This window comes from Pituophis catenifer, unplaced genomic scaffold (genome assembly GCF_029215685.1).
Source record: "Pituophis catenifer annectens isolate HBS135680 unplaced genomic scaffold, rPitCat1.0.hap2 SCAF_2, whole genome shotgun sequence".
Classification (NCBI taxonomy): Eukaryota; Metazoa; Chordata; class Lepidosauria; order Squamata; family Colubridae; genus Pituophis; species Pituophis catenifer.
The window spans coordinates 23,607,208-23,628,277 of NW_027256882.1; the positions used below are offsets into that span (position 1 = coordinate 23,607,208).

General features: G+C 46.1%; 1 protein-coding gene across 1 annotated transcript; it reads left to right on the plus strand.

Annotated features, from left to right (window-relative positions):
* Positions 1–916: 916 nt before the first annotated feature.
* On the plus strand, positions 917–19,351 carry LOC139311848 (zinc finger protein 665-like). The gene is made up of 4 exons (XM_070936369.1): positions 917–937; positions 2,877–2,923; positions 5,376–6,664; positions 18,695–19,351. Exons 2-4 carry the CDS (start codon positions 2,899–2,901, stop codon positions 19,349–19,351), a joined length of 1,971 nt encoding a protein of 656 aa, XP_070792470.1. The 5' UTR covers positions 917–937; positions 2,877–2,898.
* Positions 19,352–21,070: the final 1,719 nt, after the last annotated feature.

The following is a 21,070-nucleotide window of genomic DNA, read 5'->3' on the forward strand; positions in this document are numbered from 1 at the left end:
AAGCTGTGTGGAATCTCTAAAATGCAATATTTTCCTTTTATTGACGGTATTTTTGGTGAATGTTTTTACAAAGCACAAATTCTAAGGGAGTTTTGAGGCTAATCTTGTAAAGCAGGTAATAGAACCAGCTGATGGCTTTAGAAGGCTGCCTGGCATTAATTATTTATTTATTTATTTATTTATTTATTTATTTATTTATTATATTTCTATACTGCCTTTCTCCCGTAGGAATCAAGGCGGTGTACAGTCAAGAAAAATATAGACACACAAACATCATAAAATTGCTAATTAAAATTATTACTTAGTTTGGTCAATTAAATAAAACCCAGAATTAGATAACATTTAAAAAATCATTCACATGTTTGTATGTTTAGCCCTGCCTGTTGGAACATCAGGGTCTATTCCGTATCTCCGGGGGCAGTTCAATTTAAAGTACTGTTCAAAATGCCTATTTGAGGCAGCTCCAGAAACAGAACTTTTGTGCTTTGTAGCCTTCAGAAAGAGCAGAAAAAAACAGCCCTTTTCACACATGCTTTGCCCCATGCATCGTTCCTTGTTGGACTTCACCTTGCTGGTTTCTTCCATTTTCACTTATCAAGATCTTAAATCATGTCTGTCCCCATTATTTTGTATCCTCATGAAATAATTCTATTTTCTCCTTCCTCTTATGGATTATGTTCAGCATTACCATCAGCAACTGAGCCTTTTTCATATTTCTCTTTGCAGGAGACCAGTGAGGATGGGGCCATGAAGTCTAGAGAGGAGAAGGGGTGTTTTAGAAAATTTGGGAATCTTGGCCCGGCTGGAGAAGCAGCTTCCTGCACGAAGGGCCAATCAGTTAAGGAGAAATCAAACCGGTCGGCAGTGAGGGTCATCCTTGCCCTTGACTCAGAGGGGTAACAAGTGACCCAGAGACCTCTTGGCTGTAACTTTAAAGGTGAGGCAATGAAACTTGGTTTGGAAAATAAGCATATATTTTTTAAATCTTTATTTGGCAAAACAGTAATGCAGTAAAAATCCAAGGTGCTGGGTGAAGGCATAATTTAGTTCCATTGAGGACTATTGGAGCCATTGATAGCACAGCGGTCTAGAGTACCCTGTTATTAACACAGCTGCCTGCAATTACTGCAGGTGCGAATCTCTCCAAGGCTCAAGGTTGACTCAGCCTTCCATCCTTTCTAAGGTAGGTAAATTGAGGACCCAGTTTATGGGGGCAATAAGCTGACTTTGTATAAATATACAAAACTATGAAGGCTATTGCTTAACGCATTGTAAGCCGCCCTGAGTCTCTGGAGAAGGGCGGCATATAAATCAAATTAAAAAAAAAACAAAAAAAACTATACATTGAGTGTGGTTGGTCAGACAGTTTTGAATCCATCTGCTGGTGATGCTGTCTCTCCCAAGAAGTAGGCTGTGGTCTACTTTGTCACATGCCTTACTGAAGTCCAAGTATATTGTTATATAGAGGATCTGGAAATCGTGGCCTGGATGAAGAAGCAGCTTCCTGGCCTTGATTTAGAGGGGTAAATCCCAACAGTGGTGGGATTCAACTTTTTTAACGACTGGTTCTGTGGGCATGGCTTATTTGGGGGTGTGGCTAGCTGGTCACGTGACTGGGTGGGCGTGGCTACATGCATAGGGACTACTCAGAGGGCTGCAAAAAATGATTTCTGATCGGTCCTCACACTTAATGACCATCCTCACATTTATGCCTATTGCAGCATTCTTAACTGCGTCACTCATTTCACAACTGCAGTTCTTCTCTTCACCATGGTGACAAGATAGAGCACAAAACATAAAATGTGAGGACAGTTGTAAGTGCAAGGACCGGTCAAAAGTCACTTTTTCAGCCCTCTGAGGAGTCCCTATGCACATAGGGACTACCCAGAGGCCTGAAAAAAGTGATTTCTGACCGGTCCATGCACTTTTGACTGGTCCTCACATTTATGACCGGTCATCATTTATGCCCGTTGCTGCATTCTTAACAATCGTGTCACTCATTTCACAACTGTGGTGCTTCATGTGACCGGGTGGGCGTGGCCAACTCAACATAGCTTCTTTGCCCTAATGACAGTTTGCTGCAACCGTCGTAAGTATGAAAAACGGTTATAGGTGACTTTTTTCAGTGCCATTGTAACTTTGAAAGCTTAAAACAACTCTTCCCCTTTAAGAAAGTCAAGGAAAAAAAAAAACTCAGAGAAGCTCCGGAGACAGTAAGTCTAGGCCAGTGATGGCTAACCTTTTTGCCATCACGTGCCAGGAGAGGGGGGGCAGGGGAGGGTCACGTGCGCACGTGCCCACTCGCATGCCTGCGCAACCCCCTCCCCCCTCCCCCCCCCGCTCCTGGCACATGATGGCCTGGTAGGCACGTTTTTCTTTCTTACCTGGTTCCAGATCCTCTCTGTGTATGTGGGAAGGGCGGAAACAGCCTTTCCCAGTCCCTTGGAGGCCCTATGGAAGCTGAAAGGGCCCATCTCCCCACTCCCAGTGGGACAGGAAGTGACTTTTTTTCCTGTCCCCAGCCTCCAGAACTTCTCTAGGAGTCTGTAGGAGCCTCTCTAGGAGTCTCTGGAGGCTGGGGACAGGAAAAAACGTCACTTCCTGTCCCACCGGGAGTGGGGAAATGGGCTCTTTCAGCCTCCGTAGGGCCTCCAAGAGAGTGGGAAAGGCTGTCTCTCCCAGATTTTTCTATCTCGCCAAAAAGAAGACTGCGGTCTACTTTGTCACATGCCTTACAGAACTCCAAGTATATTGTATCCAAGTAGTTTTGCTGCTCCACCAATTCTGTCACTTGGTCAAAGAATGCAATAAGTTCTGTCTGCCATGATCTGTTTTTGACCATGTTGGCTTCTAATAATAGCTTTTCTTGTTTCTAGTCTTTCCCAGATCCATTGTTTGATGATCTTTTCCAGGATCTTCCCAGGTATGGAGTTGGGATGATTGGTCTGTAGTTTCCTGGATCCATGTTTTTTTCTTTTGGTAGTATTTTATGAAATATACAAAATATTCGACGAGGTAGTCAGGATCAAGTAGTCATGGTGGGGTGGAGCTCATGAGTGCAAAATCAGAAGAAGGAAGAAAAGGGAATCGGAAACCGGCTGCTTGGTTACACTAGCCTAGGGGGTCTGTAACATTAAACACTCAAAAGAGCCATTTGGACCTGATTATAGAAAACAAAACACTGGGAGCCACAAAACCTGAGTGGGCGTGGCCAACTCGACATCACTCACTCCCACCCAGTCACAATACCCCCCCAGTCATGCCTACCCAGGTTTTTTCTTTTGGCTCCCGGTATTTTGTTTTCTCTGGGAAACAGGTCTCTCTCTTCCCCCCCTCCCTTTTCTCTCTCATCTCTCCCTTTCTCCCTCTCCTCCCTCTCTCTCCTCTCTCTCTCCCTCCCTCCCTCTCTTTCTCATTTCTCTCTTCCTCCCTCTGACGAAGAGAGGGGGAAGAGAGAGGGAGGGAAAGAGAGAGGGAGGGAAAGAGAGAGAGAGAAAAAGGGGGAAATGAGAAAATGATGGAGAGAATGAAAGAGAGGGGGAAAAGAGAAACAAATGAGAGAGGGAGAGGGACACAAATGAGAGAGCTGGAGGGAGAGAATGAGAGGGAAACGAGAAAGGAAAAAAAGAGAGCGGAAGGGGGGGAGAGAGAGATCCATTTCCCACAGAAAACACCCAGAGCCACAAAACCTGGGTAGGCGTGGCTGGGGGAGGTCATGTGACTGGATGGGAGTGATGAGTTGGCCACACCCACCCAGATTTAGTGGTTCCTGGTGTTTTGTTTTCTGTAGGAAACAGGTCCAAATGGCTCTTTGAGTGTTTAAGGTTGTAGACCCCTGTCCTGGACGAACCCCATCCCCGAGGGAGCCTCACAACCATTGCCTAGGCTATGAGTCCTCATTTTAAATGTTTAAATGGGGGGGGGGGAATTCACGGTCCCTCAGACTGTTGGGGAGCCGGACTGGCTGGGTGGGCGTAGCTACGTGGTCATGTGACCGGGTGAACATGGCCAATTTAGCAGTCCATTAAACAATACACACAAGTTTGTATTTGTTTTGCTGCTGGGGGTGCTTTATTTCATTTTGTTTGCAGGTTGCTCTTTTGGTTGACTGGTTTTTAATAGATTGTTTTTTTAAGTTGTTTAGCAGGCCTCTGTATGGCGCGCTTTTGGCTTACCCGGCCTCCAGAAGGCGGGTGGGGGCTGGCGGGTGGGTGGGGCAATGTGGGAGGGGTGCAGTGGTGGGTTTCTCCCAGTTCGGCCCGGTTCGGCCGAGCCAGTAGCGGTGACGATATGACATCACCGAACCGGTTCTCTTTGTTCAGGAGCTGGGCCCTCCCCCCTGTGTTATTCTTACCTTTTATTTGGCTCCACCCCCAATCTATTCGCTGCCTCCCGAGTCCCAGCTGATCGGCTAGAAAAAAAAAACTGTTTAAACTCTTGCTTCAAAGGGCCGCCCTACAGCTGATCAGTGTTAAAAGGCAGTGTGGTGGTAGACTAGTGCGCTCGAAAAACAAATGGGTAGACCGGTACAGCTCTGCAAGCAGTTAAAAGCCTGGTGGACCAGTATCTCTGATAAATCCTAAAGAATTGTCACATGACCATCAAGCCACGCCCACAAAATAAGCCACGCCCACAGAACCAGTAGTAAAAAATTTAGAACCCACCCCTAGCGGGGTGGATTAATGGCTTCGGCAGGCCATATATGGCCCGCTGGCTATAGTTTGAGGACCCCTGACCTAGGCCTTCCCCTGCTTAAGAGCCCTCAAGATTACTTTATGATTGCAACCAGAGTGTGGGATTACGGCTGTGGAGCAAAGTGGTGGGATTGGAAGACCTTCATGGTCCCAAAGGCTAAAATGTGTTTTCTCAAAAGGAAATACCATATTTTTTGGACTATAAGCGCACCAAGATTTTGAAGAAGGAAAAAATGGTTTTTGCCCTCCCCAGCACCCAGGAGCACTCTGCAGGCCTCCCAAGCCCTATGCGTGTCCCTTTTTTGCGAAAAACGGGCCCATTTTTTGCAAAAATAGGACGAGCGGGGTGGGGCTTCAGGAGGCCAAAGATGGCTGTATTCAGTGTGTAAGACACACCTACATTTCTACCAGGGGTGGGTTCTACTTACCTTTACTACTGGTTTGCAACGGGATCACTTCGCTTGCTCACGCGCCTTGCTTCTGTGCATACGCAGACCGCCGATGACATCTGGGGCACTGGGCGGGGCCTCCTGTCGTTTTTACTACCGGTTCTTGCAAACCGGTCCGAACTGGGGACAACCCACCACTGATTTTTCACCCTCTTTTAGGGGGGGAAATGTTCATCTTATACTTTGAAAAATATGGTAATACTCTCTTTTTCTTTTTAACACCGGATAAAAGATTTGTCTGCAATTCAACTATCAATAGACGGTAGAAAAATCAGAGCGAAGCAGCAATTGCCAAAAAGGATGGAGTGTGGGAAACTCCTGGATCCCCCGTCAGACACAAGCAGCACTCCAAACAACCAAAGAACCCATGAATATTCAGAGTGCGGGAAATCCTTTCCTCTCTGGTGCCTGGTTTTGACCCACCAGAAGGTCCATGTGGGAAGCGGATCCAGTCAAAGTTTGGAGAGAGTGAAATCCTTCTCTGGGAAAGAAATCGAAGGACTCAAAAGCCCCCCAGGACCAAAACCTTATAAATGTGAGGAATGTGATTTACCCTTTGGTCGAATGTCAAGCCTTCTTAAACATCAAAAAATCCACACTGGAGAGAAACCTTATCAATGTCTGGAATGTGGGAAATTTTTCCGTGAAAAAGCCACTCTCAGAAACCACGAGAGAATTCACACAGGGGAGAAACCTTACAAGTGTTGGGAATGTGGGAAGAGCTTTTCTCAGACTTCAGCTCTTAGGGTCCATGAGAAGATTCATGCGGGAATAAAATCTTACAAATGCTTTGATTGTGGAAAACGTTTCACCTTGCGTACATCTCTTTACAATCATGAGAAAATACACCGAGGGGAGAAAAACGAAAAGTGCCTCGAATGCGGGAAATGTTTTATCCAGAAATCAAGCCTGGTGCAACATCAGAGAATTCACACTGGAGAGAAACCCTATGAATGCCCAGAATGTGAGAGAAGATTTGTGGATCCTTCTGAGTTTCGGAGACACCAGAAGAGGCACAAAGGAGAAAAACCCTATGAATGTGAGAAGTGTGAGAAAAGTTTTGTTACACGAAGAGAGATTAAGAATCATGAGAAAATCCACACAGGAGAGAAGCCATTCAAATGTGGGGAGTGTGGGAAATGCTTTTCCCTAAAACACCACCTTGGAAACCATCAGAGGGTCCACACAGGAGAGAAGCCATTCAGTTGTGTAGAATGTGGAAAACATTTTAGACACAGGGGAAGCCTTTCGACCCATCATCAAACCCACACAGGGGAGAAGCCATATCAATGCAACGAATGTGGGAAATTTTATAGTACCACAGCAGCCCTTGGAACTCATGTGAAAATTCACACAGGGGAAAAAAACTTCAAATGTTTAGAATGTGGCAAAGCATTTATTCAGTCGTGTTCCCTTATACGTCACAGCAGAATCCATACAGGAGAGAAACCCTATAAATGCTCCGAGTGTAATCAATGTTTTTCTCAGAAAGTTACTCTCTTAAAGCATCAGAAAGTCCACATCAGAGGATAATCGCACAAATGTCGAGTGTACGAAATGTTTTGCCCAGCCTTCAGCACTTCTCACGCACACCAAAAATCACACAGGGGAGAGGCCTCACAAGTGTGTGGAGAAAGAGAAAACTTTTCATTGGAAATCCCAGCTAAAAATGCATCAGAAAGCCCATAGCAAAAATAAATCTCTTCAGTTGTGAAGAATGTGGGAAACATTTTTTTCAAAAGTCACACCTTCCAGTTCACCAGAAACTTAACAATGACAGGACCGAAATGCTACAAATATTTGGAATGGGAACACATTTTTCCTGCAGAAGCAACCTCAAATATCATCAGAGTACGCAATGAGGCGAAAGGACGTAAATGTTGGGAGTGTGAATTTGTTTTGCTCACAAAACAGCATTAGGAACTTCCCAGAGTGATTACACAAAAGACTTACATGTGTGTGGGGAGTATATATAATGTTTTGTAGAGTACAGGAAGTCTTGGACTTACGATCATGTGGGAATGCATTTCCAATTGCAAGTTCTTCCAGTTGTTAAGTAAGACACCCAGATATTTTTGTTATTTTCTTTTACTAGCCCTTTGTCGATCAATAAGGAGAACTGAAGATTTAGAGAGGAAAAAATGCGGTGAGGTGTAGAAGGAAGATGCAGCTGGTTGCTTATTTAGTAATAAAGTGTTGGTATTGAATATACTTGTTGAGGATGAAGAAGGAAAGTTTCTTTTTCCTATTATCTTTTTTGGAGGGATTTATTCATTGTCTTTTTCATATATTCACACACAGATATTTGTATTAAGTTTCTTTCTCTGCATATAATCCTTAATAAAAGTATTGTTCAAAATAATCAAAAGGGCCTTTTTCAGGAGATGGACTGGGAGGGGTCATAACAGACAAGATGGCTGTGCAGTCACAGAGGGGGGGAGGAAAGGGCTCTCGGACCTCCACTGGATCAGGAATTGGGCTGTGGGAAGGAGGAGGAACCCATCAGAGTCCAGGGCCCATCATTGCCAGGGAGCCACGCTTCTCATAGGAGGGGCATGAAACCTATCACAAGAGGCTACCAGAAGATGCCCTCTAGAGGAGGGATGAGGAACTGTCGGTCCCAGCGGGATCCACCCCTAGTGGAGATCTGGAGGGGAGAGGAAAATGAGGGGAAGGGGAGGCGCTTCCTGATGGGCCTCCATCTTCCCAGGGTGGAAAAAGGCAGGCAGACACTCAACTGGTCCAGCAGTCCGCCTAGCACTCTGGAGAAAACCTTGGATCCTAGTGGGGTCTTTTTGCCCCCCAAAGCGGCAGGAAATACGAGAGAAGGGAAGAGACCCCCAGAAACTCTGGGCTGCAAGGAAAGTAATATCCATGCTTCTCTATCCTTCTTCCTGGGGGGGGGAATCTGGGGAGGGGATCACAATAAGGATACCTACACCCATACTCCTGGGCTCTCTCAGCACTTCGACCCCCACCTGCCCTGGATACTCCAAAATTTTCTTGTCCCCCCCCCCAATTCATCCCCACTAGCTTTCTTTGAATGATTTTCAAGACCTCTTTCCTGTCCCCCTTCCAGATAGGTCCCCTGTAGCCCCCACCCAAGATCATCTCAAAGGGAGGGGCCCCAGCACCCTTCACTGAAGGGAGAGTTTGGAAGAGCAACTCAGACCCGCCCCCCCTCCAGTAGAAGCAGAGTTGGTAAGAGGGGAAGATTTTCAGTCTGGGGGGGGCTGCTTCATACCAGAACTGGAGGGCAGTGAGGGGTTTCTTTTGTCCCCCACCCCATGACTCTCAACCCTAATTGTTGCATTCATCCTGGCGGGCTCCTCATGAGTAGTCCAGATTAGAGAAAGCACAAGGACAGGTGTTTCTCGTGATGAGAGAGCAGAGAACAAAAGCCTGCCATCTCTTTTATTAGTTATCAAAATACAGCGTCATCAGAAGGCGTTATTATGGCTACACATCTCATATTACATACACAAAATAGAAAAGCATCCATATATTCTCCATATAGGTTTCACATTCTACCAATTACAGTAAATCACGTGAATTCTAGGAAAGCGATACTTAAGGTGAAAAACAAAACTTAACTCTGCTAATGTTATCATATTTGCTGCCAGTTGCTGCCAGCCGAGGGGCCCATCCTCCCGGTATCAGATTACCTCAACCCTCAGGAATGTTCTACAAGGAGATATCTCTGCTATGCAGGCAAACACGGCCTCCAATCTAAATAGGGCCCCTCCAATGGTCATGTAGCTGAACCCGCTTTTCATAGTCAGATTATTTCGGTGCTAAGTTCCATACACGTGTCCAACCAATTAAACTGGTCTATACATGTACTATGGCCACCGCATTCCCACACCTAATCTCCCTTTGTCTTTGTGCCTGAAGGGGTGGACTAGATGCCCCCTTAAGATCTTTTAAGACCCCCAAGAGTCCAGGCTGTGTCTCCTGAGATTTTGAAAAGGGAAAGTGGAGCCAGGGGTCTCCATGAAGAGCCTCCATCCTCCAGGTCATGGTTGTCCCTAAAATGCTTTTCCAAAAGGCAACTGGACTTTCTTGGTTTTTTTCCCATGAAAACGTTTCCCTTCTCATCCCAGGAGCTTCTTCAGTTCTGACTGAGCAGTGGAGAATGGAAGGATTGATATTCCTTGCAGTCATTTGGTGCTGAATCAGGGTGCAAAGGGGTGTGGAGCCTTCCTGGGGCTGCAGAAAGGACCCTGTTGTAGACAGGAGGAGGGGGGGTCCTTTCGACCCCCCTCTGTTGTGGGAGGGATGCTCATTTTGCCAAAGATGGCTGCTTTGGCCTCTCTTTCCATCCAGGGCTCCTCTCTGTCCAGGTGGACGTGGCTGTCCTCAAAAGAGCCACCCATGTCTTTTTAGATGCAGATGGACATCACCTCCTGATGGGTTTGTCCTTTGTGACACAATACAAGTCCTTCCATTCCCCGACCCCCCCCCCCCAGTCAGTCAGAACCGAAGAAGCTTCTTAGATGAGAAGCTAAATGTTTTCAAGGAAAAAAAAATATTTTTTTCTTTCTTTTGGGGAAAAAATGCACCTTTTGGAAGTGAGGCCACAGTTTTGGGGCTCCTTCCGACTCAGTCTGGGGGAAGGAAGCCCCTAGCAGTGGCGAGTCTGGAGCTTTTTTTAGAAGTTAGCCAAGCTGGGGGAGAGGCAGAGAGTGCCCAGAAGGCTGAGGTCCCCAGAAACCCCTCCCTGCAGCCCCGTTTTTGCCTGTATTTGCTGCCCTGATTAAATTCACAAGTTCCCGTCCGAGCAGCAGCTCCTGGAGAGATGAAACGTTCTCCCTCCCCAAGAGCCCAGAGCAAAGGTGCCCCCAGGAGACGCCCCCCCAAGACTCCACACAGGACCCACCTTCAGCACCAAGGACGCTGTGGGACAGACCCCCCCCACTCCAGAAGTTGCTTCCTGGTGCAGCAGCCCCGGGACCGCAGTTGGGAACCAATTGGTCCTGGGTTCAAATCCTGTTGCTGCCAACCTCACCTTTCATGGGAGCCTGCTGTGGCCTGGCTGAGGACCTACTTTGAGCAAGGGTCCTGCAGATCCAGTTCGAATGTTCTCCGGGGGAAGGGGCTTGATTGCGGGGGGGGGAGTCTGGGGGTCCTGAGCAGCTCCTTTCTCCCCCTCCTTCTCCCAGAAGTATTGAGGGCGCCCCTCAGCCCCGCTCCTCCCCCAGACGAGACCCCTCCTTACCGGGGATCTCCTTCCCCCCTTCGCTTCCAGGGATCGTGGCCAGCACCCCTACCAGTAATATCGGGGGAATCCCAGCAGATCCCATGGTTGCTGCCCCACAAGCACCCCCAAAGAGAGAGGAGAAAGACAAAGATGCTCCCAGCCCAAGAGGCGGCATCCGTGGGTCTGGATTAGGGGCAGGGAGCGTTCTCCTCGAATTTGGGAATTGGGAAAGCCAGGAAAGCGGAAGAACCAATGAGAACTCTCCCTTCTATAGCGTCATCGGTGTCCGGGCAGAGACTCCCTTGTCTTCGCCCGCTGGAGGAGAGAGTTCGGGGCAGAGAGACGCGGGGAAAGTGGGAGGGGGATCCGTTCAGTCTTTTGGGGGGCCGCAGGTCAAGGTGGGACACGCAAACACACATGCACACGGAGTCCCTCCCACAATCATGTGGGGTCGCTGACACCCCCGCCCCTCCAAAAAACTTCCCTTCCAGTCCAGCCGGATCATCTCCCCAGCCCCCCCCCCCCCCCCGCCAGCCTTTTTCACTGGGGAATCCTCGGCTTGGCTCTCTCGGGAAAGGCGCAGCTTCGCTTCACGGGCGAAAAAAGCCAGTTTCCTTTCTTGAAACACGTGTCTCCCTTGCTCAGAACGTCTGGACGGAGCGGCTCCTTCGGATTTCCGCCCCTCAACCCCAAATGTGAAGAAATCTCCCACTTTCTGTGGTTCGGGATCCCTCTTTTTCTGGGATCTGTAGGAAGTTAGCATCCACCCCTTCCCTAGAGGAATGAACGTGGACTAAAGCACTGTTATTAACATCTGCTGCTTGCAATTACTGCGAGTTCAATTCTCACCAGGCTAAAGGTTGACTCAGCCTTCCATCCTTTCAAAGGTAGGTAAAATGAGGTCCCAGATTGTGGGGGCAATAAGCTGACTTTGTATAAATATACAAAAGTATGAAGGCTATTGCTTAACGCATTGTAAGCCGCCCTGAGTCTCCGGAGAAGGGTGGCATATAAATCAAAGCAAAAAAAAATATTTTGGGAAATATTAAAAAGGCAGAATATTATGTTTCCCTGGATGAGAAATGGAGAAGCATGTTTTAAAGACGAAGCAGCTCCCATCTTCCTGCCCCCACCCTTTGTCAATGGGCCAGAGGCAGAAACTCAATCTTTGTCAATGGACCATCATCTGTAACACAATAGGACCCATCTAGCAACAGAAATTCACCACATGGCACCTGGGAAGATTACATCAGCCAGCAAGGCTAGCTAAGACCCCCACCCCCTGGGAGCCTGACAACCAATCAGGATACTCTTTCTGGGCCCCAGGAAGTTCAAAGCCAGAGAGGGCATAAAACCCGAGGGACTCACTGCATCTCGGCCCCTTTTTCTGTTAAGGAATTCAAACCATGTGATCCTGTCCACCATTAAACCATCTTTCTAAGCAGTCTCCATGTTTCCAGTGTCTTTTTCCCCACTTGGAGCTGAACCCAGAAGGATAATTCTTCTAACAAACCAAACCTGCAGTAAAACTCATACAGGTCATCTACCAGCGGTTGATTTCCTTCAACTTGGGAAGAAGGTTTATAAAGTCATATATGGGGCTGTGGGGGCTGCCTTTAAAAGGGACAGAACTTCAGCTGTGCACAAGAAGCTGCCATCTCGATTCTGGAGCTGAGGTCAAATACATAAAACTGGGCTAGAAAGTAAGTTTCAGTAACTCCTTGGCCATCAAAGCCAGCTGAGTGGCCTTAGGCCAGTCACCCTCTCAGCGTAACCCCCCTCACAGGGTTGTTGTGAGGAAAACAGGAGGAAGATGTGTGGGATAGCTTCACTGCCTTGAGTGATTGGTAAAACTAATAAAGGCGGGATATAAATAAATATTTTAAAAATTCTACTGAGCAGAGGCCTAGCAGTATTTCAGGGCCTCTTTCCTCCCCTCTCAGCTGCTGAGCTGCCATACTTGTATTGCCCCTATGGGAACAACCATAAGATCTGGGCTGCTCCTCCAAACTCTCTTCTTTCCTGTCCCGGGAGCTCTGGGGATTTGGAGATGACCCACCCAAAGAGTCTGAGATTCTGGAGAAAACCCACCCAGGCCAGGGGTGAAATGCTCCCGGTTTGGACCAGATCACCCAATCCGGTAGCGATGGTGGCTCGGAGAACCAGTAGCAAAAATCCCTGCCCCTCCCCCCCTGCCCAGCTGAGCCGCACAATCATCAGAGGCTTTTTTTTTTTAATTTTTAAAAGCATTTTTTCTACAACCTCTTCTGACAAAAAAATGCTTTTAAAAGTAAAAAAAAAAAAGCCTCTGATGATTGCGTGGCTCAGCTGGGATCATCAGAGGCTTTTCAAAGCATTTTTTTCTGCAACCTTATGGCCGAAGAGGTGGTAAAAAAAATGCTTTGAAAAGACTCTGACGATCCCAGCTGAGTTGCCTGATCGGCAGAGGCTTTTCAAAGCATTAGAAAAAATGCTTTGAAAAGTTTTTTTTAAAAAAAACGTTGGCCACGCCCACCCAGTCACATTACCCCCCCCCCCACCAAGCCACACCCACAGAACCGGTAGTAACAAATTTTACATTTCACCCTTGACCCAGGCTCATGGTCTTAAGAGACCCCCACCCAATTTAAATTCTCATGATGGAGGGCCATCATGTAACCTCTGCACCAGTGGCCATTGCAAATCACTGTAAGACATGAAGCTATTTGAATTAAAAGCCTCCGTTAGGAGGAAACATCAATAGCAAGAGCCTTGGTAGTACAGTGGTCTAAGGCACCGTTATTAAGCTGGTTATTAAGACCAACTGCCTGCAATTACTGCAGGTTCGAATCTCCCCAGGCTCAAGGTTGACTCAGCCTTCCATCCTTTCTAAGGTAGGTAAATTGAGGACCCAGTTTGTGGGGGCAATAAGCTGACTTTGTATAAATATACAAAAGGATGAAGGCTATTGCTTAACGCACTGTAAGCGCCCTGAGTCTCCAGAGAAGGGCGGCATATAAATCAAATTTAAAAAAAAAATAAAGTATTTTAGCAGGCATAACAAAAGTTAACTGTATATTGCTGCGAATTACTGGCATTTTGAAGGAAGTTCCTAAACGGAAACACATGAAACAAGGCAGCTCCTGCACAAGTACAATGGAGCAGGAGGGGCAGCCCCGCTTCCAACGTACAAAGAGGGAACACTCTTTCCATGGTCAGAGGAACCCTCGACACAAGACACCTATCGGAGGATCCGAGTAAGTTTCGCAGCACGTGGTCCTAACAGGGAGGCGATATTGGAGGGGAGGGGTGGAGAGGAGAGGAGGAGCCTAAGGGGCGGGGCTTCATGGCGGGGGCGGGGCTTCATGGCGGGGGCGGATCCCAAGAGGAGAGCAGAAGCACCTCTCCTTCCCTCCCACCTGCTGGGTAGCCGCGTGTCCCGATTCGCCCGGCGAGGATCGGCGCTGGATCCCTCGGGAGAAGCTCCTGGATCCCGCTCGGGGCAGGTGGGGCTGCTCTCCCTCCAGCCTGGAGATCTTCTCCCCGCCAGGAAGGAAGGGAGCTGCGGATCCCGCTCTTCGGCTTTCAGGGTCTTCCTCGGGGAGATCCGTCTCTGGCGTTGCCTGCAGGGAGCGGATCCCTTCCTTCCCTCCAGGGTGGCAAAGGGGGCTCCGTCCCCGGGCTGGATCTGCCCCCTCTTCGCCCGGCCAAGGCACTCCGGGTGGATCCGAGAAGGAGCTTTGGGGAGGTTGCTTTCAGAAGTTCTCTCTGTGGTCCGTCAGAGCACGAGGTCTGTGAGCATTCCTAGCCCGCAAGGGCAGGTGGGAAAATGGAGCTTTAAAATATTTGTTTTGACTATCCTCATTTGCAATGGGGAGGGGAGGTTTTGGGAAGAGGGGAAAAAAGCTTAAATTGAATTGAGCTCATCTTGAATTCCTCTTTCTTTCTTCTCAATATAAAAGGTGAACAGTGAAATCCTTTGCTTTTTTTTTTGCTGATGATTACTTGGCTTCTGATTTTAAAAGCTGGGTAGAATCAGTCAAAATCAGTATTTTCCTTATTTTTCCCTGAAGTGGTAGCTGCTTCTTAGTGGGTATTTCACAAAGCACAAATTCTAAGGAGGTTTTGAGGCTGGTCTTGTAAAGCAAGTAACAGAACAAGTTGATCGCCAGAATTTCATAATTGTAAATATTTCCCAAAATGCCTATCCAAGTTATCTCTGGGGCCCAGGAAGCCTGGAATCTTTTAGTCTCCAAAAAGAACCGGAAAGAACAGCCCTTTTCACACGTGCTCTTCCCCATCTGATCTCTCATCTTCCTTTGAGTTTTCTTACTCACAACTATGCATTGGTTTCTCTTGGGCTTCCATCTTGCCAGATTCTTCCATTTTGGCTTATCAAGATCTTGAATTTGCCATTCAGTCTCTATTATTTGTATCTTAAACAATTAATTCCATTTTCTCCTCCCTCTTCCAGGCCTTTTATAGATGATCTTCAACATTTCTGTCAGCATCTGAGCCTTTTTCCTTTCTCTTTGCAGGAGACCAGTGAGGCTGTGGCTGTGAACTCCAGAGGAGAAAGGGGCATTGTTGGATCAGGATCTACCGACATTTGGCCGGGACTCCATTCTAGAGAATTTGGAAATCTTGGCTCAGTTGGAGAAGCAGCTTCCTGCACAAAGGGCCAATCGATTAAGGAGAAATCAAACAGGTCAGCGGTAGACAGTCATAGCTGGCCTTGATCCAGAGGGGTAACAAGTGACCCTGAGACCTCTTAACTGCAAATTTAAAAGTGAGTAAACAAATCTTGGTTTGGAAAATAAGCATTTTTTATCTTTAGTGGACAAATGAGAAATGTAGAAAAATTGGCTTTTGCTCCAAAGGTGCTGGAGGAAGTTTTATTTATTTATTTATTTATTTATTTATTTATTTATTTATTTATTTATTTTTAAATTTGTATACCGCCCTTCTCCCTGAGGACTCAGGGCGGTGAACAGCCAAGTAAAAACATAAACTACAAACATTAAAATACAATTAAAAAGATATATATAAATTTGGCCCCATGATTAAAAACAATAACAGACAATTAAAAACATTTTAAAAAGTGTCAGGCCAGCCCGGCTTGCTGGAAAAAGAAGGTTTTAAGGGCACGGCGGAAGGCACCGAGGTCTTGGATTCTCCTTATCTCTGGGGGCAGCTGATTCCAGAGGGTGGGTGCCCCCACAGAGAAGGCCCTCCCCCTGGGGGTCACCAGCCTACATTGTTTGGCTGATGGCGCCCCGAGGAGGCCCTCTCTGTGGGAGCGCACAGATCGATGGGAGGCCGTCGGTAGCAGCAGGCTAAGTTAAAATATAGTTCCATGGAGGTCTACACATTGAGTGCTATGGATCAGCCAGGTGTGAATCCATCTGGTGGTGATGCTGGTGGTGATGCTGTCTTATCTCATTTTTCTACTTGCAAAGATGGGTCTACTTTGTCACATGCCTTCCCGAAATCCAAGGATATGGTGTCCACTGAATTTCCCTGTTCCACTAACTCAGTCACTTGGTCAAAGAATGCAATAAGATTTGTCTGCCATGATCTGTTTTTGACCATCCCGCGTAGCTTTGCTTGTTTCTAGACTTTCCCAGATCTCTAGCTTGATTATCTTTTCCAGGATCTTCCCAGGTATTGATGTCAGGCTGTTAAGCAATTTCACGGGTCATCAAGCAGACAAAGTCCCAGGTAAGCAATCTTCCCTTATGTGGGAAGAGAGGCCATGGGAGCCCTGGCACAGTTTAGTTTAGTTTTAGTTTTATTGGATTTATATACCGCCCTGTTATGGAATGATGAGACCAAACAACATTCCTGGGTCAGCCAGAGACAGTTTATTGCGCAAGGTTCAGAGGCAGTTTGGTACATGCAAGTCTGAACCAAGAAGAGCTCTGATACAACTGCGTTTATACATTTCCAAGACAAAGGATTTTGTGAGCACAGCAGTTTTCCATATATGGTTAACATACAATTGTTACATGATAATTGATACTTTCTAAATTACTAAATTCCTACATTATTTTTTAGTTCATAAGATTATCTTAGCTAAACAACCTTCCTCGGTTCTGTGATTACTGATGAGTAGATTCATGGCTGCTTTGGTTAATAAGTAACTTTTGTTTCATATGGATGTCCTTGTATTCTTGACAACTAGGCCCCTCAGAAGATATATATATTACCAAGAATGGAATTTAGCTGACTTAGTGTAATCTCTAAACAAGCACATTTCTTTCTTATAATAATGTGAATAAAGAGGGTCCTTCAGTGTTCATATAGCTGACCCTGTACTATTCCTACATCATTCACATTAGCCCTACTCCCGAAGGACTCAGCGGTGAACAGCCAAAGATAAAACACACAAACTACAAAATTTAAAAGACAATATAAAAACTCATTAATCGTTTGGCCCAAAACAAATTAAAACACCCCTAATAGTTTAAAACAAATTTTAAATTTACAATTTAAAAGGGAAGTTAGGCCTTTTATCATGGGCCAGTTGGTGGGGTCCTGAAAGAAGGTTAGAGATGCATTTGGGACACCTTGCTTGGAAACACTATGGAACATGCAGTTTGGAGAATGGCGCAACGCTGGAAAAACTGGCGGCCTGGGGCTTGAGGCCTCATTTCTCAGTGGCTGGGGTGGCACTGGGCTGAAGTCCAGTCCTGGGGTCGGTGGCAGTTGGTTGAAAGTGATGAGGGCCTACACTTTAGGCCCAGCCCCAGCATTGCTGTCAGTCAGGGCTCTTTGCATGGCTGGACTGGGGCGACTCAGGCTTCCAGGAGTGGCTTCAGCTTTGAATCCTATTTCAGCACCCTCAACTCATGTGGGGGGGGGGGCTATTCCATTGCTCCAGGACCTCCTCCATCCCAGTGACACCCCCACATCCCTTAGCTGGGGCTTCCTCCACTTAAGAACCCATCAGATCACTTAATAGAGCCTTGGTGGCGCAGCTGACTAAGTGCTGTTAAAGTAGCACCAGCTGCCTGCAATTACTGCGAGTTCAAATCTCACCAGGCTCAAGGTTGACTCAGCCTTCCATCCTTCCGAGGTAGGTAAAATGAGGACCCGGATTGTGGGGGCAATAAGCTGACTTTGTATAAAAAAGAACACCGCTTGGGGGTGGGGGCGAAAGCCCTACTAAACAGGTATATACAAAAGTATGAAGGCTATTCCTTAACGCATTGTAAGCCGCCCTGAGTCTCCAGAGAAGGTCGGCATATAAATCGAACCAATAAAATTAAATAAATAAATAAATAAATAATATCCACAAAGAGGAGTTTGGGATTATACTTGTCGAGACTGAATGACCGAGATTCCAGTCCCAATTGTAGTCATAAGTGGGGGACTACCTCTAAATTCGGAGCTTCCTTTTCACCTTGTAATAGGATGAGAACCAAGGAGGAAAAGATAAGAGTCAATGAATAGCAGAAGAGTTTGCCTCCTAGAGATACGGGGTGACAAAAATAACTGTGGAGATTTCATCTCGGGTGTCCTGGGGACCCATGTCCCATTGTGGAGGAAGAGGCGAATCTGGAAGATCTTCAGGGTCCCTTCCAAATCAAAGACTTTGTGATTCTGTATGTTTCTCAAAAGAAAATACAATTTCTGTATTCTTTTTTCTAGCAGGGAAACAACTGTGACCAAATTACCCGCAAGACAACTATCAGTAGGTAGTGGAAATTCGGCATAACCAGCAGCCAGAAAGCATGGAAGGTGAGAAACATATGGCTTCTCCATCAGAAACAAGCAGCACTCCGAAAAATCACCAAAAAACGCATGAATGCTCAGAGTGTGGGAAATCCTTTGGTCTCCAGTCCCTCCTTTTGACCCACAGGAAGGTCCATGTGGGAAGTGGATGCAGTCAAGGTTTGGAGGGTGAGAAATCTTTCTCTGGAAAAGAGGCCAAAGTTCCCAGAAGCCCGCCCAGATTAAAACCCTTTAAATGTGAGGAATGTGACTTACGCTTTGGTCTAAAGTCAGGGCTTCTTACACATCTGAAAATCCACACTGGAGAGAAACCTTATCAATGTCTGGAATGTGGGGGGGGTTTCCGTAAAAAAGCCACTCTCAGAAACCACGAGAGAATTCACACAGGGGAGAAGCCATTTAAGTGTTGGGAATGTGGAAAGAGCTTTTCTCAGAAGTCAAGTCTTTGGGTCCATGAGAAGATTCATACAGGAATAAAATCTTACAAGTGCTTTGAGTGCGGGAACTGTTTCACCCGGAGTTCAACTCTTCAGAGTCATTTGAAAACACACACAGGGGAGAAAAACGAAAAGTGCCTCGAATGCGGGAAATGTTTTATCCAGAAATCAAATCTGGTGCGACATCAGAGACGTCACACGGGAGAGAGACCCTATGAATGCCCAGAATGTGAGAGACGATTTGTGGATTCTTCTGAACTTCAGAGACACCAGAAGAGGCACAAAGGGGAGAAACCCTATCAATGTGGGGAGTGTGGGAAAAGGTTTGTTACACAAAGAGAGATCCGGCTTCATGAGAGAATCCACACGGGGGAGAAGCCATTCAAGTGTGGGGAGTGTGGGAAATGCTTTTCCCGAAAACAACACCTCAGAAGCCATCAAAGGGTCCATACAGGAGAGAAGCCATACAAATGCGTAGAATGTGGAAAATCTTTTGCTTATAAGGAAAACCTTTCGACACATCATAAAACCCACACAGGGGAGAAACCATATCAATGTAATGAATGTGGAAGCTTTTATCGTACCTCATCAGCCCTTAGAAGTCATCTGAAAATTCACACAGGGGAAAAAAATTACATATGTTTGGACTGTGGGAGAGCATTTGCTCATTCGTCTTCCCTTAAAGTTCACAGCCGAATCCATACAGGAGAGAAACCCCACAAATGCCCAGAGTGTGATCAATGTTTTTCACAGAAAGATTCCCTTGTGATGCATCAACGAATCCACATTGGAGGAAAAAATGTCTGGAATGTGGAAATTTTTTCCCAACCTTCAGTACTTTGCAGGCACACCTGAAATCACACAGGAGACTGGCATCACAAGTGTGCAGAGTGTGAGAAACCTCTTCACTGTAACTAAAAATGCACCAGAAAGTCCATAGCAGAGATAAATCTCTTCAGTTGTGAATAATGGGGTTCATTTTTTTCAAAAGTCACACCTTACCATTCATCAACAATTTTACACACTGACAGAAGGGAAATCATACAATTGTTTGTTTTTGTGAGTGTGAGGATGTTTTGCTCTCAAAGCTGCATCTGTAACTTACCAGCGTGATTACCCAAAAGACTTACGAGTTGTTTGGGAAGTATATATAATGTTTTGCAGGGTACAGATAGTCCTCAAGTTATGTCTAACTGGGAATGGATTTCCAGCCATAAACCAAGATACACAGGTGTTTTTGTTAATTTTTACTAGAGCTTTGTTGATCCATAGAACTGGAGATTCAGAGAGGAGAAAAATGGGGTGAGACTTTATTTATTTATTTATTTTGCTTTAATTTATATGCCGCCCTTCTCCGGAGACTCAGGGTGGTTTACAATGCGTTAAGCAATAGCCTTCATACTTTTGTATATTTATACAAAGTCAGCTTATTGCTCCCACAATCTGGGTCCTCATTTCACCTACCTTTGAAAGGATGGAAGGCTGAGTCAACCTTGAGCCTGGGGAGATTTGAACTTGCAGTAATTGCAAGCAGCAGATGTTAATAACAGTGCTTTAGTCCACTGTACTACAGGCTCTTCATAATGAAGAGCCTGTAATAAAGACTTGAATGAACATGCATCTGATTATTTATTTAGAGATAAATAAATTATAGAGGTTGTTTTTTCAGTGTTGATGTTGAATCTGCTGCTGAGGATGAAGAGGGAAACTTTATTTTTCCTAGTATCTTCTTTGGAGGGTTTTTTTTCCTTTTTATCCACCTTGTCTTTTTCATATATTCACACACATATTTGTATTGTTTCTTTGTTTGAGCTTTGTGTACAATCCTTAATAAAATTATTGTTCAAAATAATCAAGCAAACTGTTTTCAGGACATGGGCTGGGAGTTCAAAAAAGTCAAGATGGCTGTCTGATTGTGCCATGCTTTGCAGTTAAAATCCTGCTGCTTTTTAGCTTGATATGTGTTGCCCTTTAAAACAGCCGCCATCTTGATTCTTTTGACTCCATCTTCTCTAGCTGGACACTTCTGACTTCCAGGATTGAATTAAAAGAGGAAAATTTCAGATGAACTTCAGGAAAAATGTTCTGGAGATTTGGATGGACTCCTGCTCCTAAAGGCAGATCATTGGTGGCTACCTACATGTGCCTGACACACTTATAGTTATTTTGGACCACGTCTTACTTAGAACTTTTGGTTACAGGAAGTGCGGCTTTGAATTATGTAATCAGTTTGGTGTGAATTGTTAAGTGGCACAGTGGTTAGAATGCAGTAAGGCTATTTCTGCTGACTGCCACACCTGCCTGCAATCTCAGCAGGCTCAAGGTAGACCCATCCTTCCAAGGTCCGTAAAATGAGGAAAATAGCTGGAAACGATAACCCAGGTTCTAACACCGGCAAATCACCATCCCAAACAAGCCCTAATCCACTCGGGTAACGGGGTTCCTCCTACTCGGGGTTTCCACCTCCGATTTCCCAACTTGGCACAACATACAAGGAAAGAGGAGTCCGTAAATCAAAGGGAGATGGAGTTTCCCCCCTCGGAGCTGCTCTTCTTCCGGGTCAAGATCGGGCCT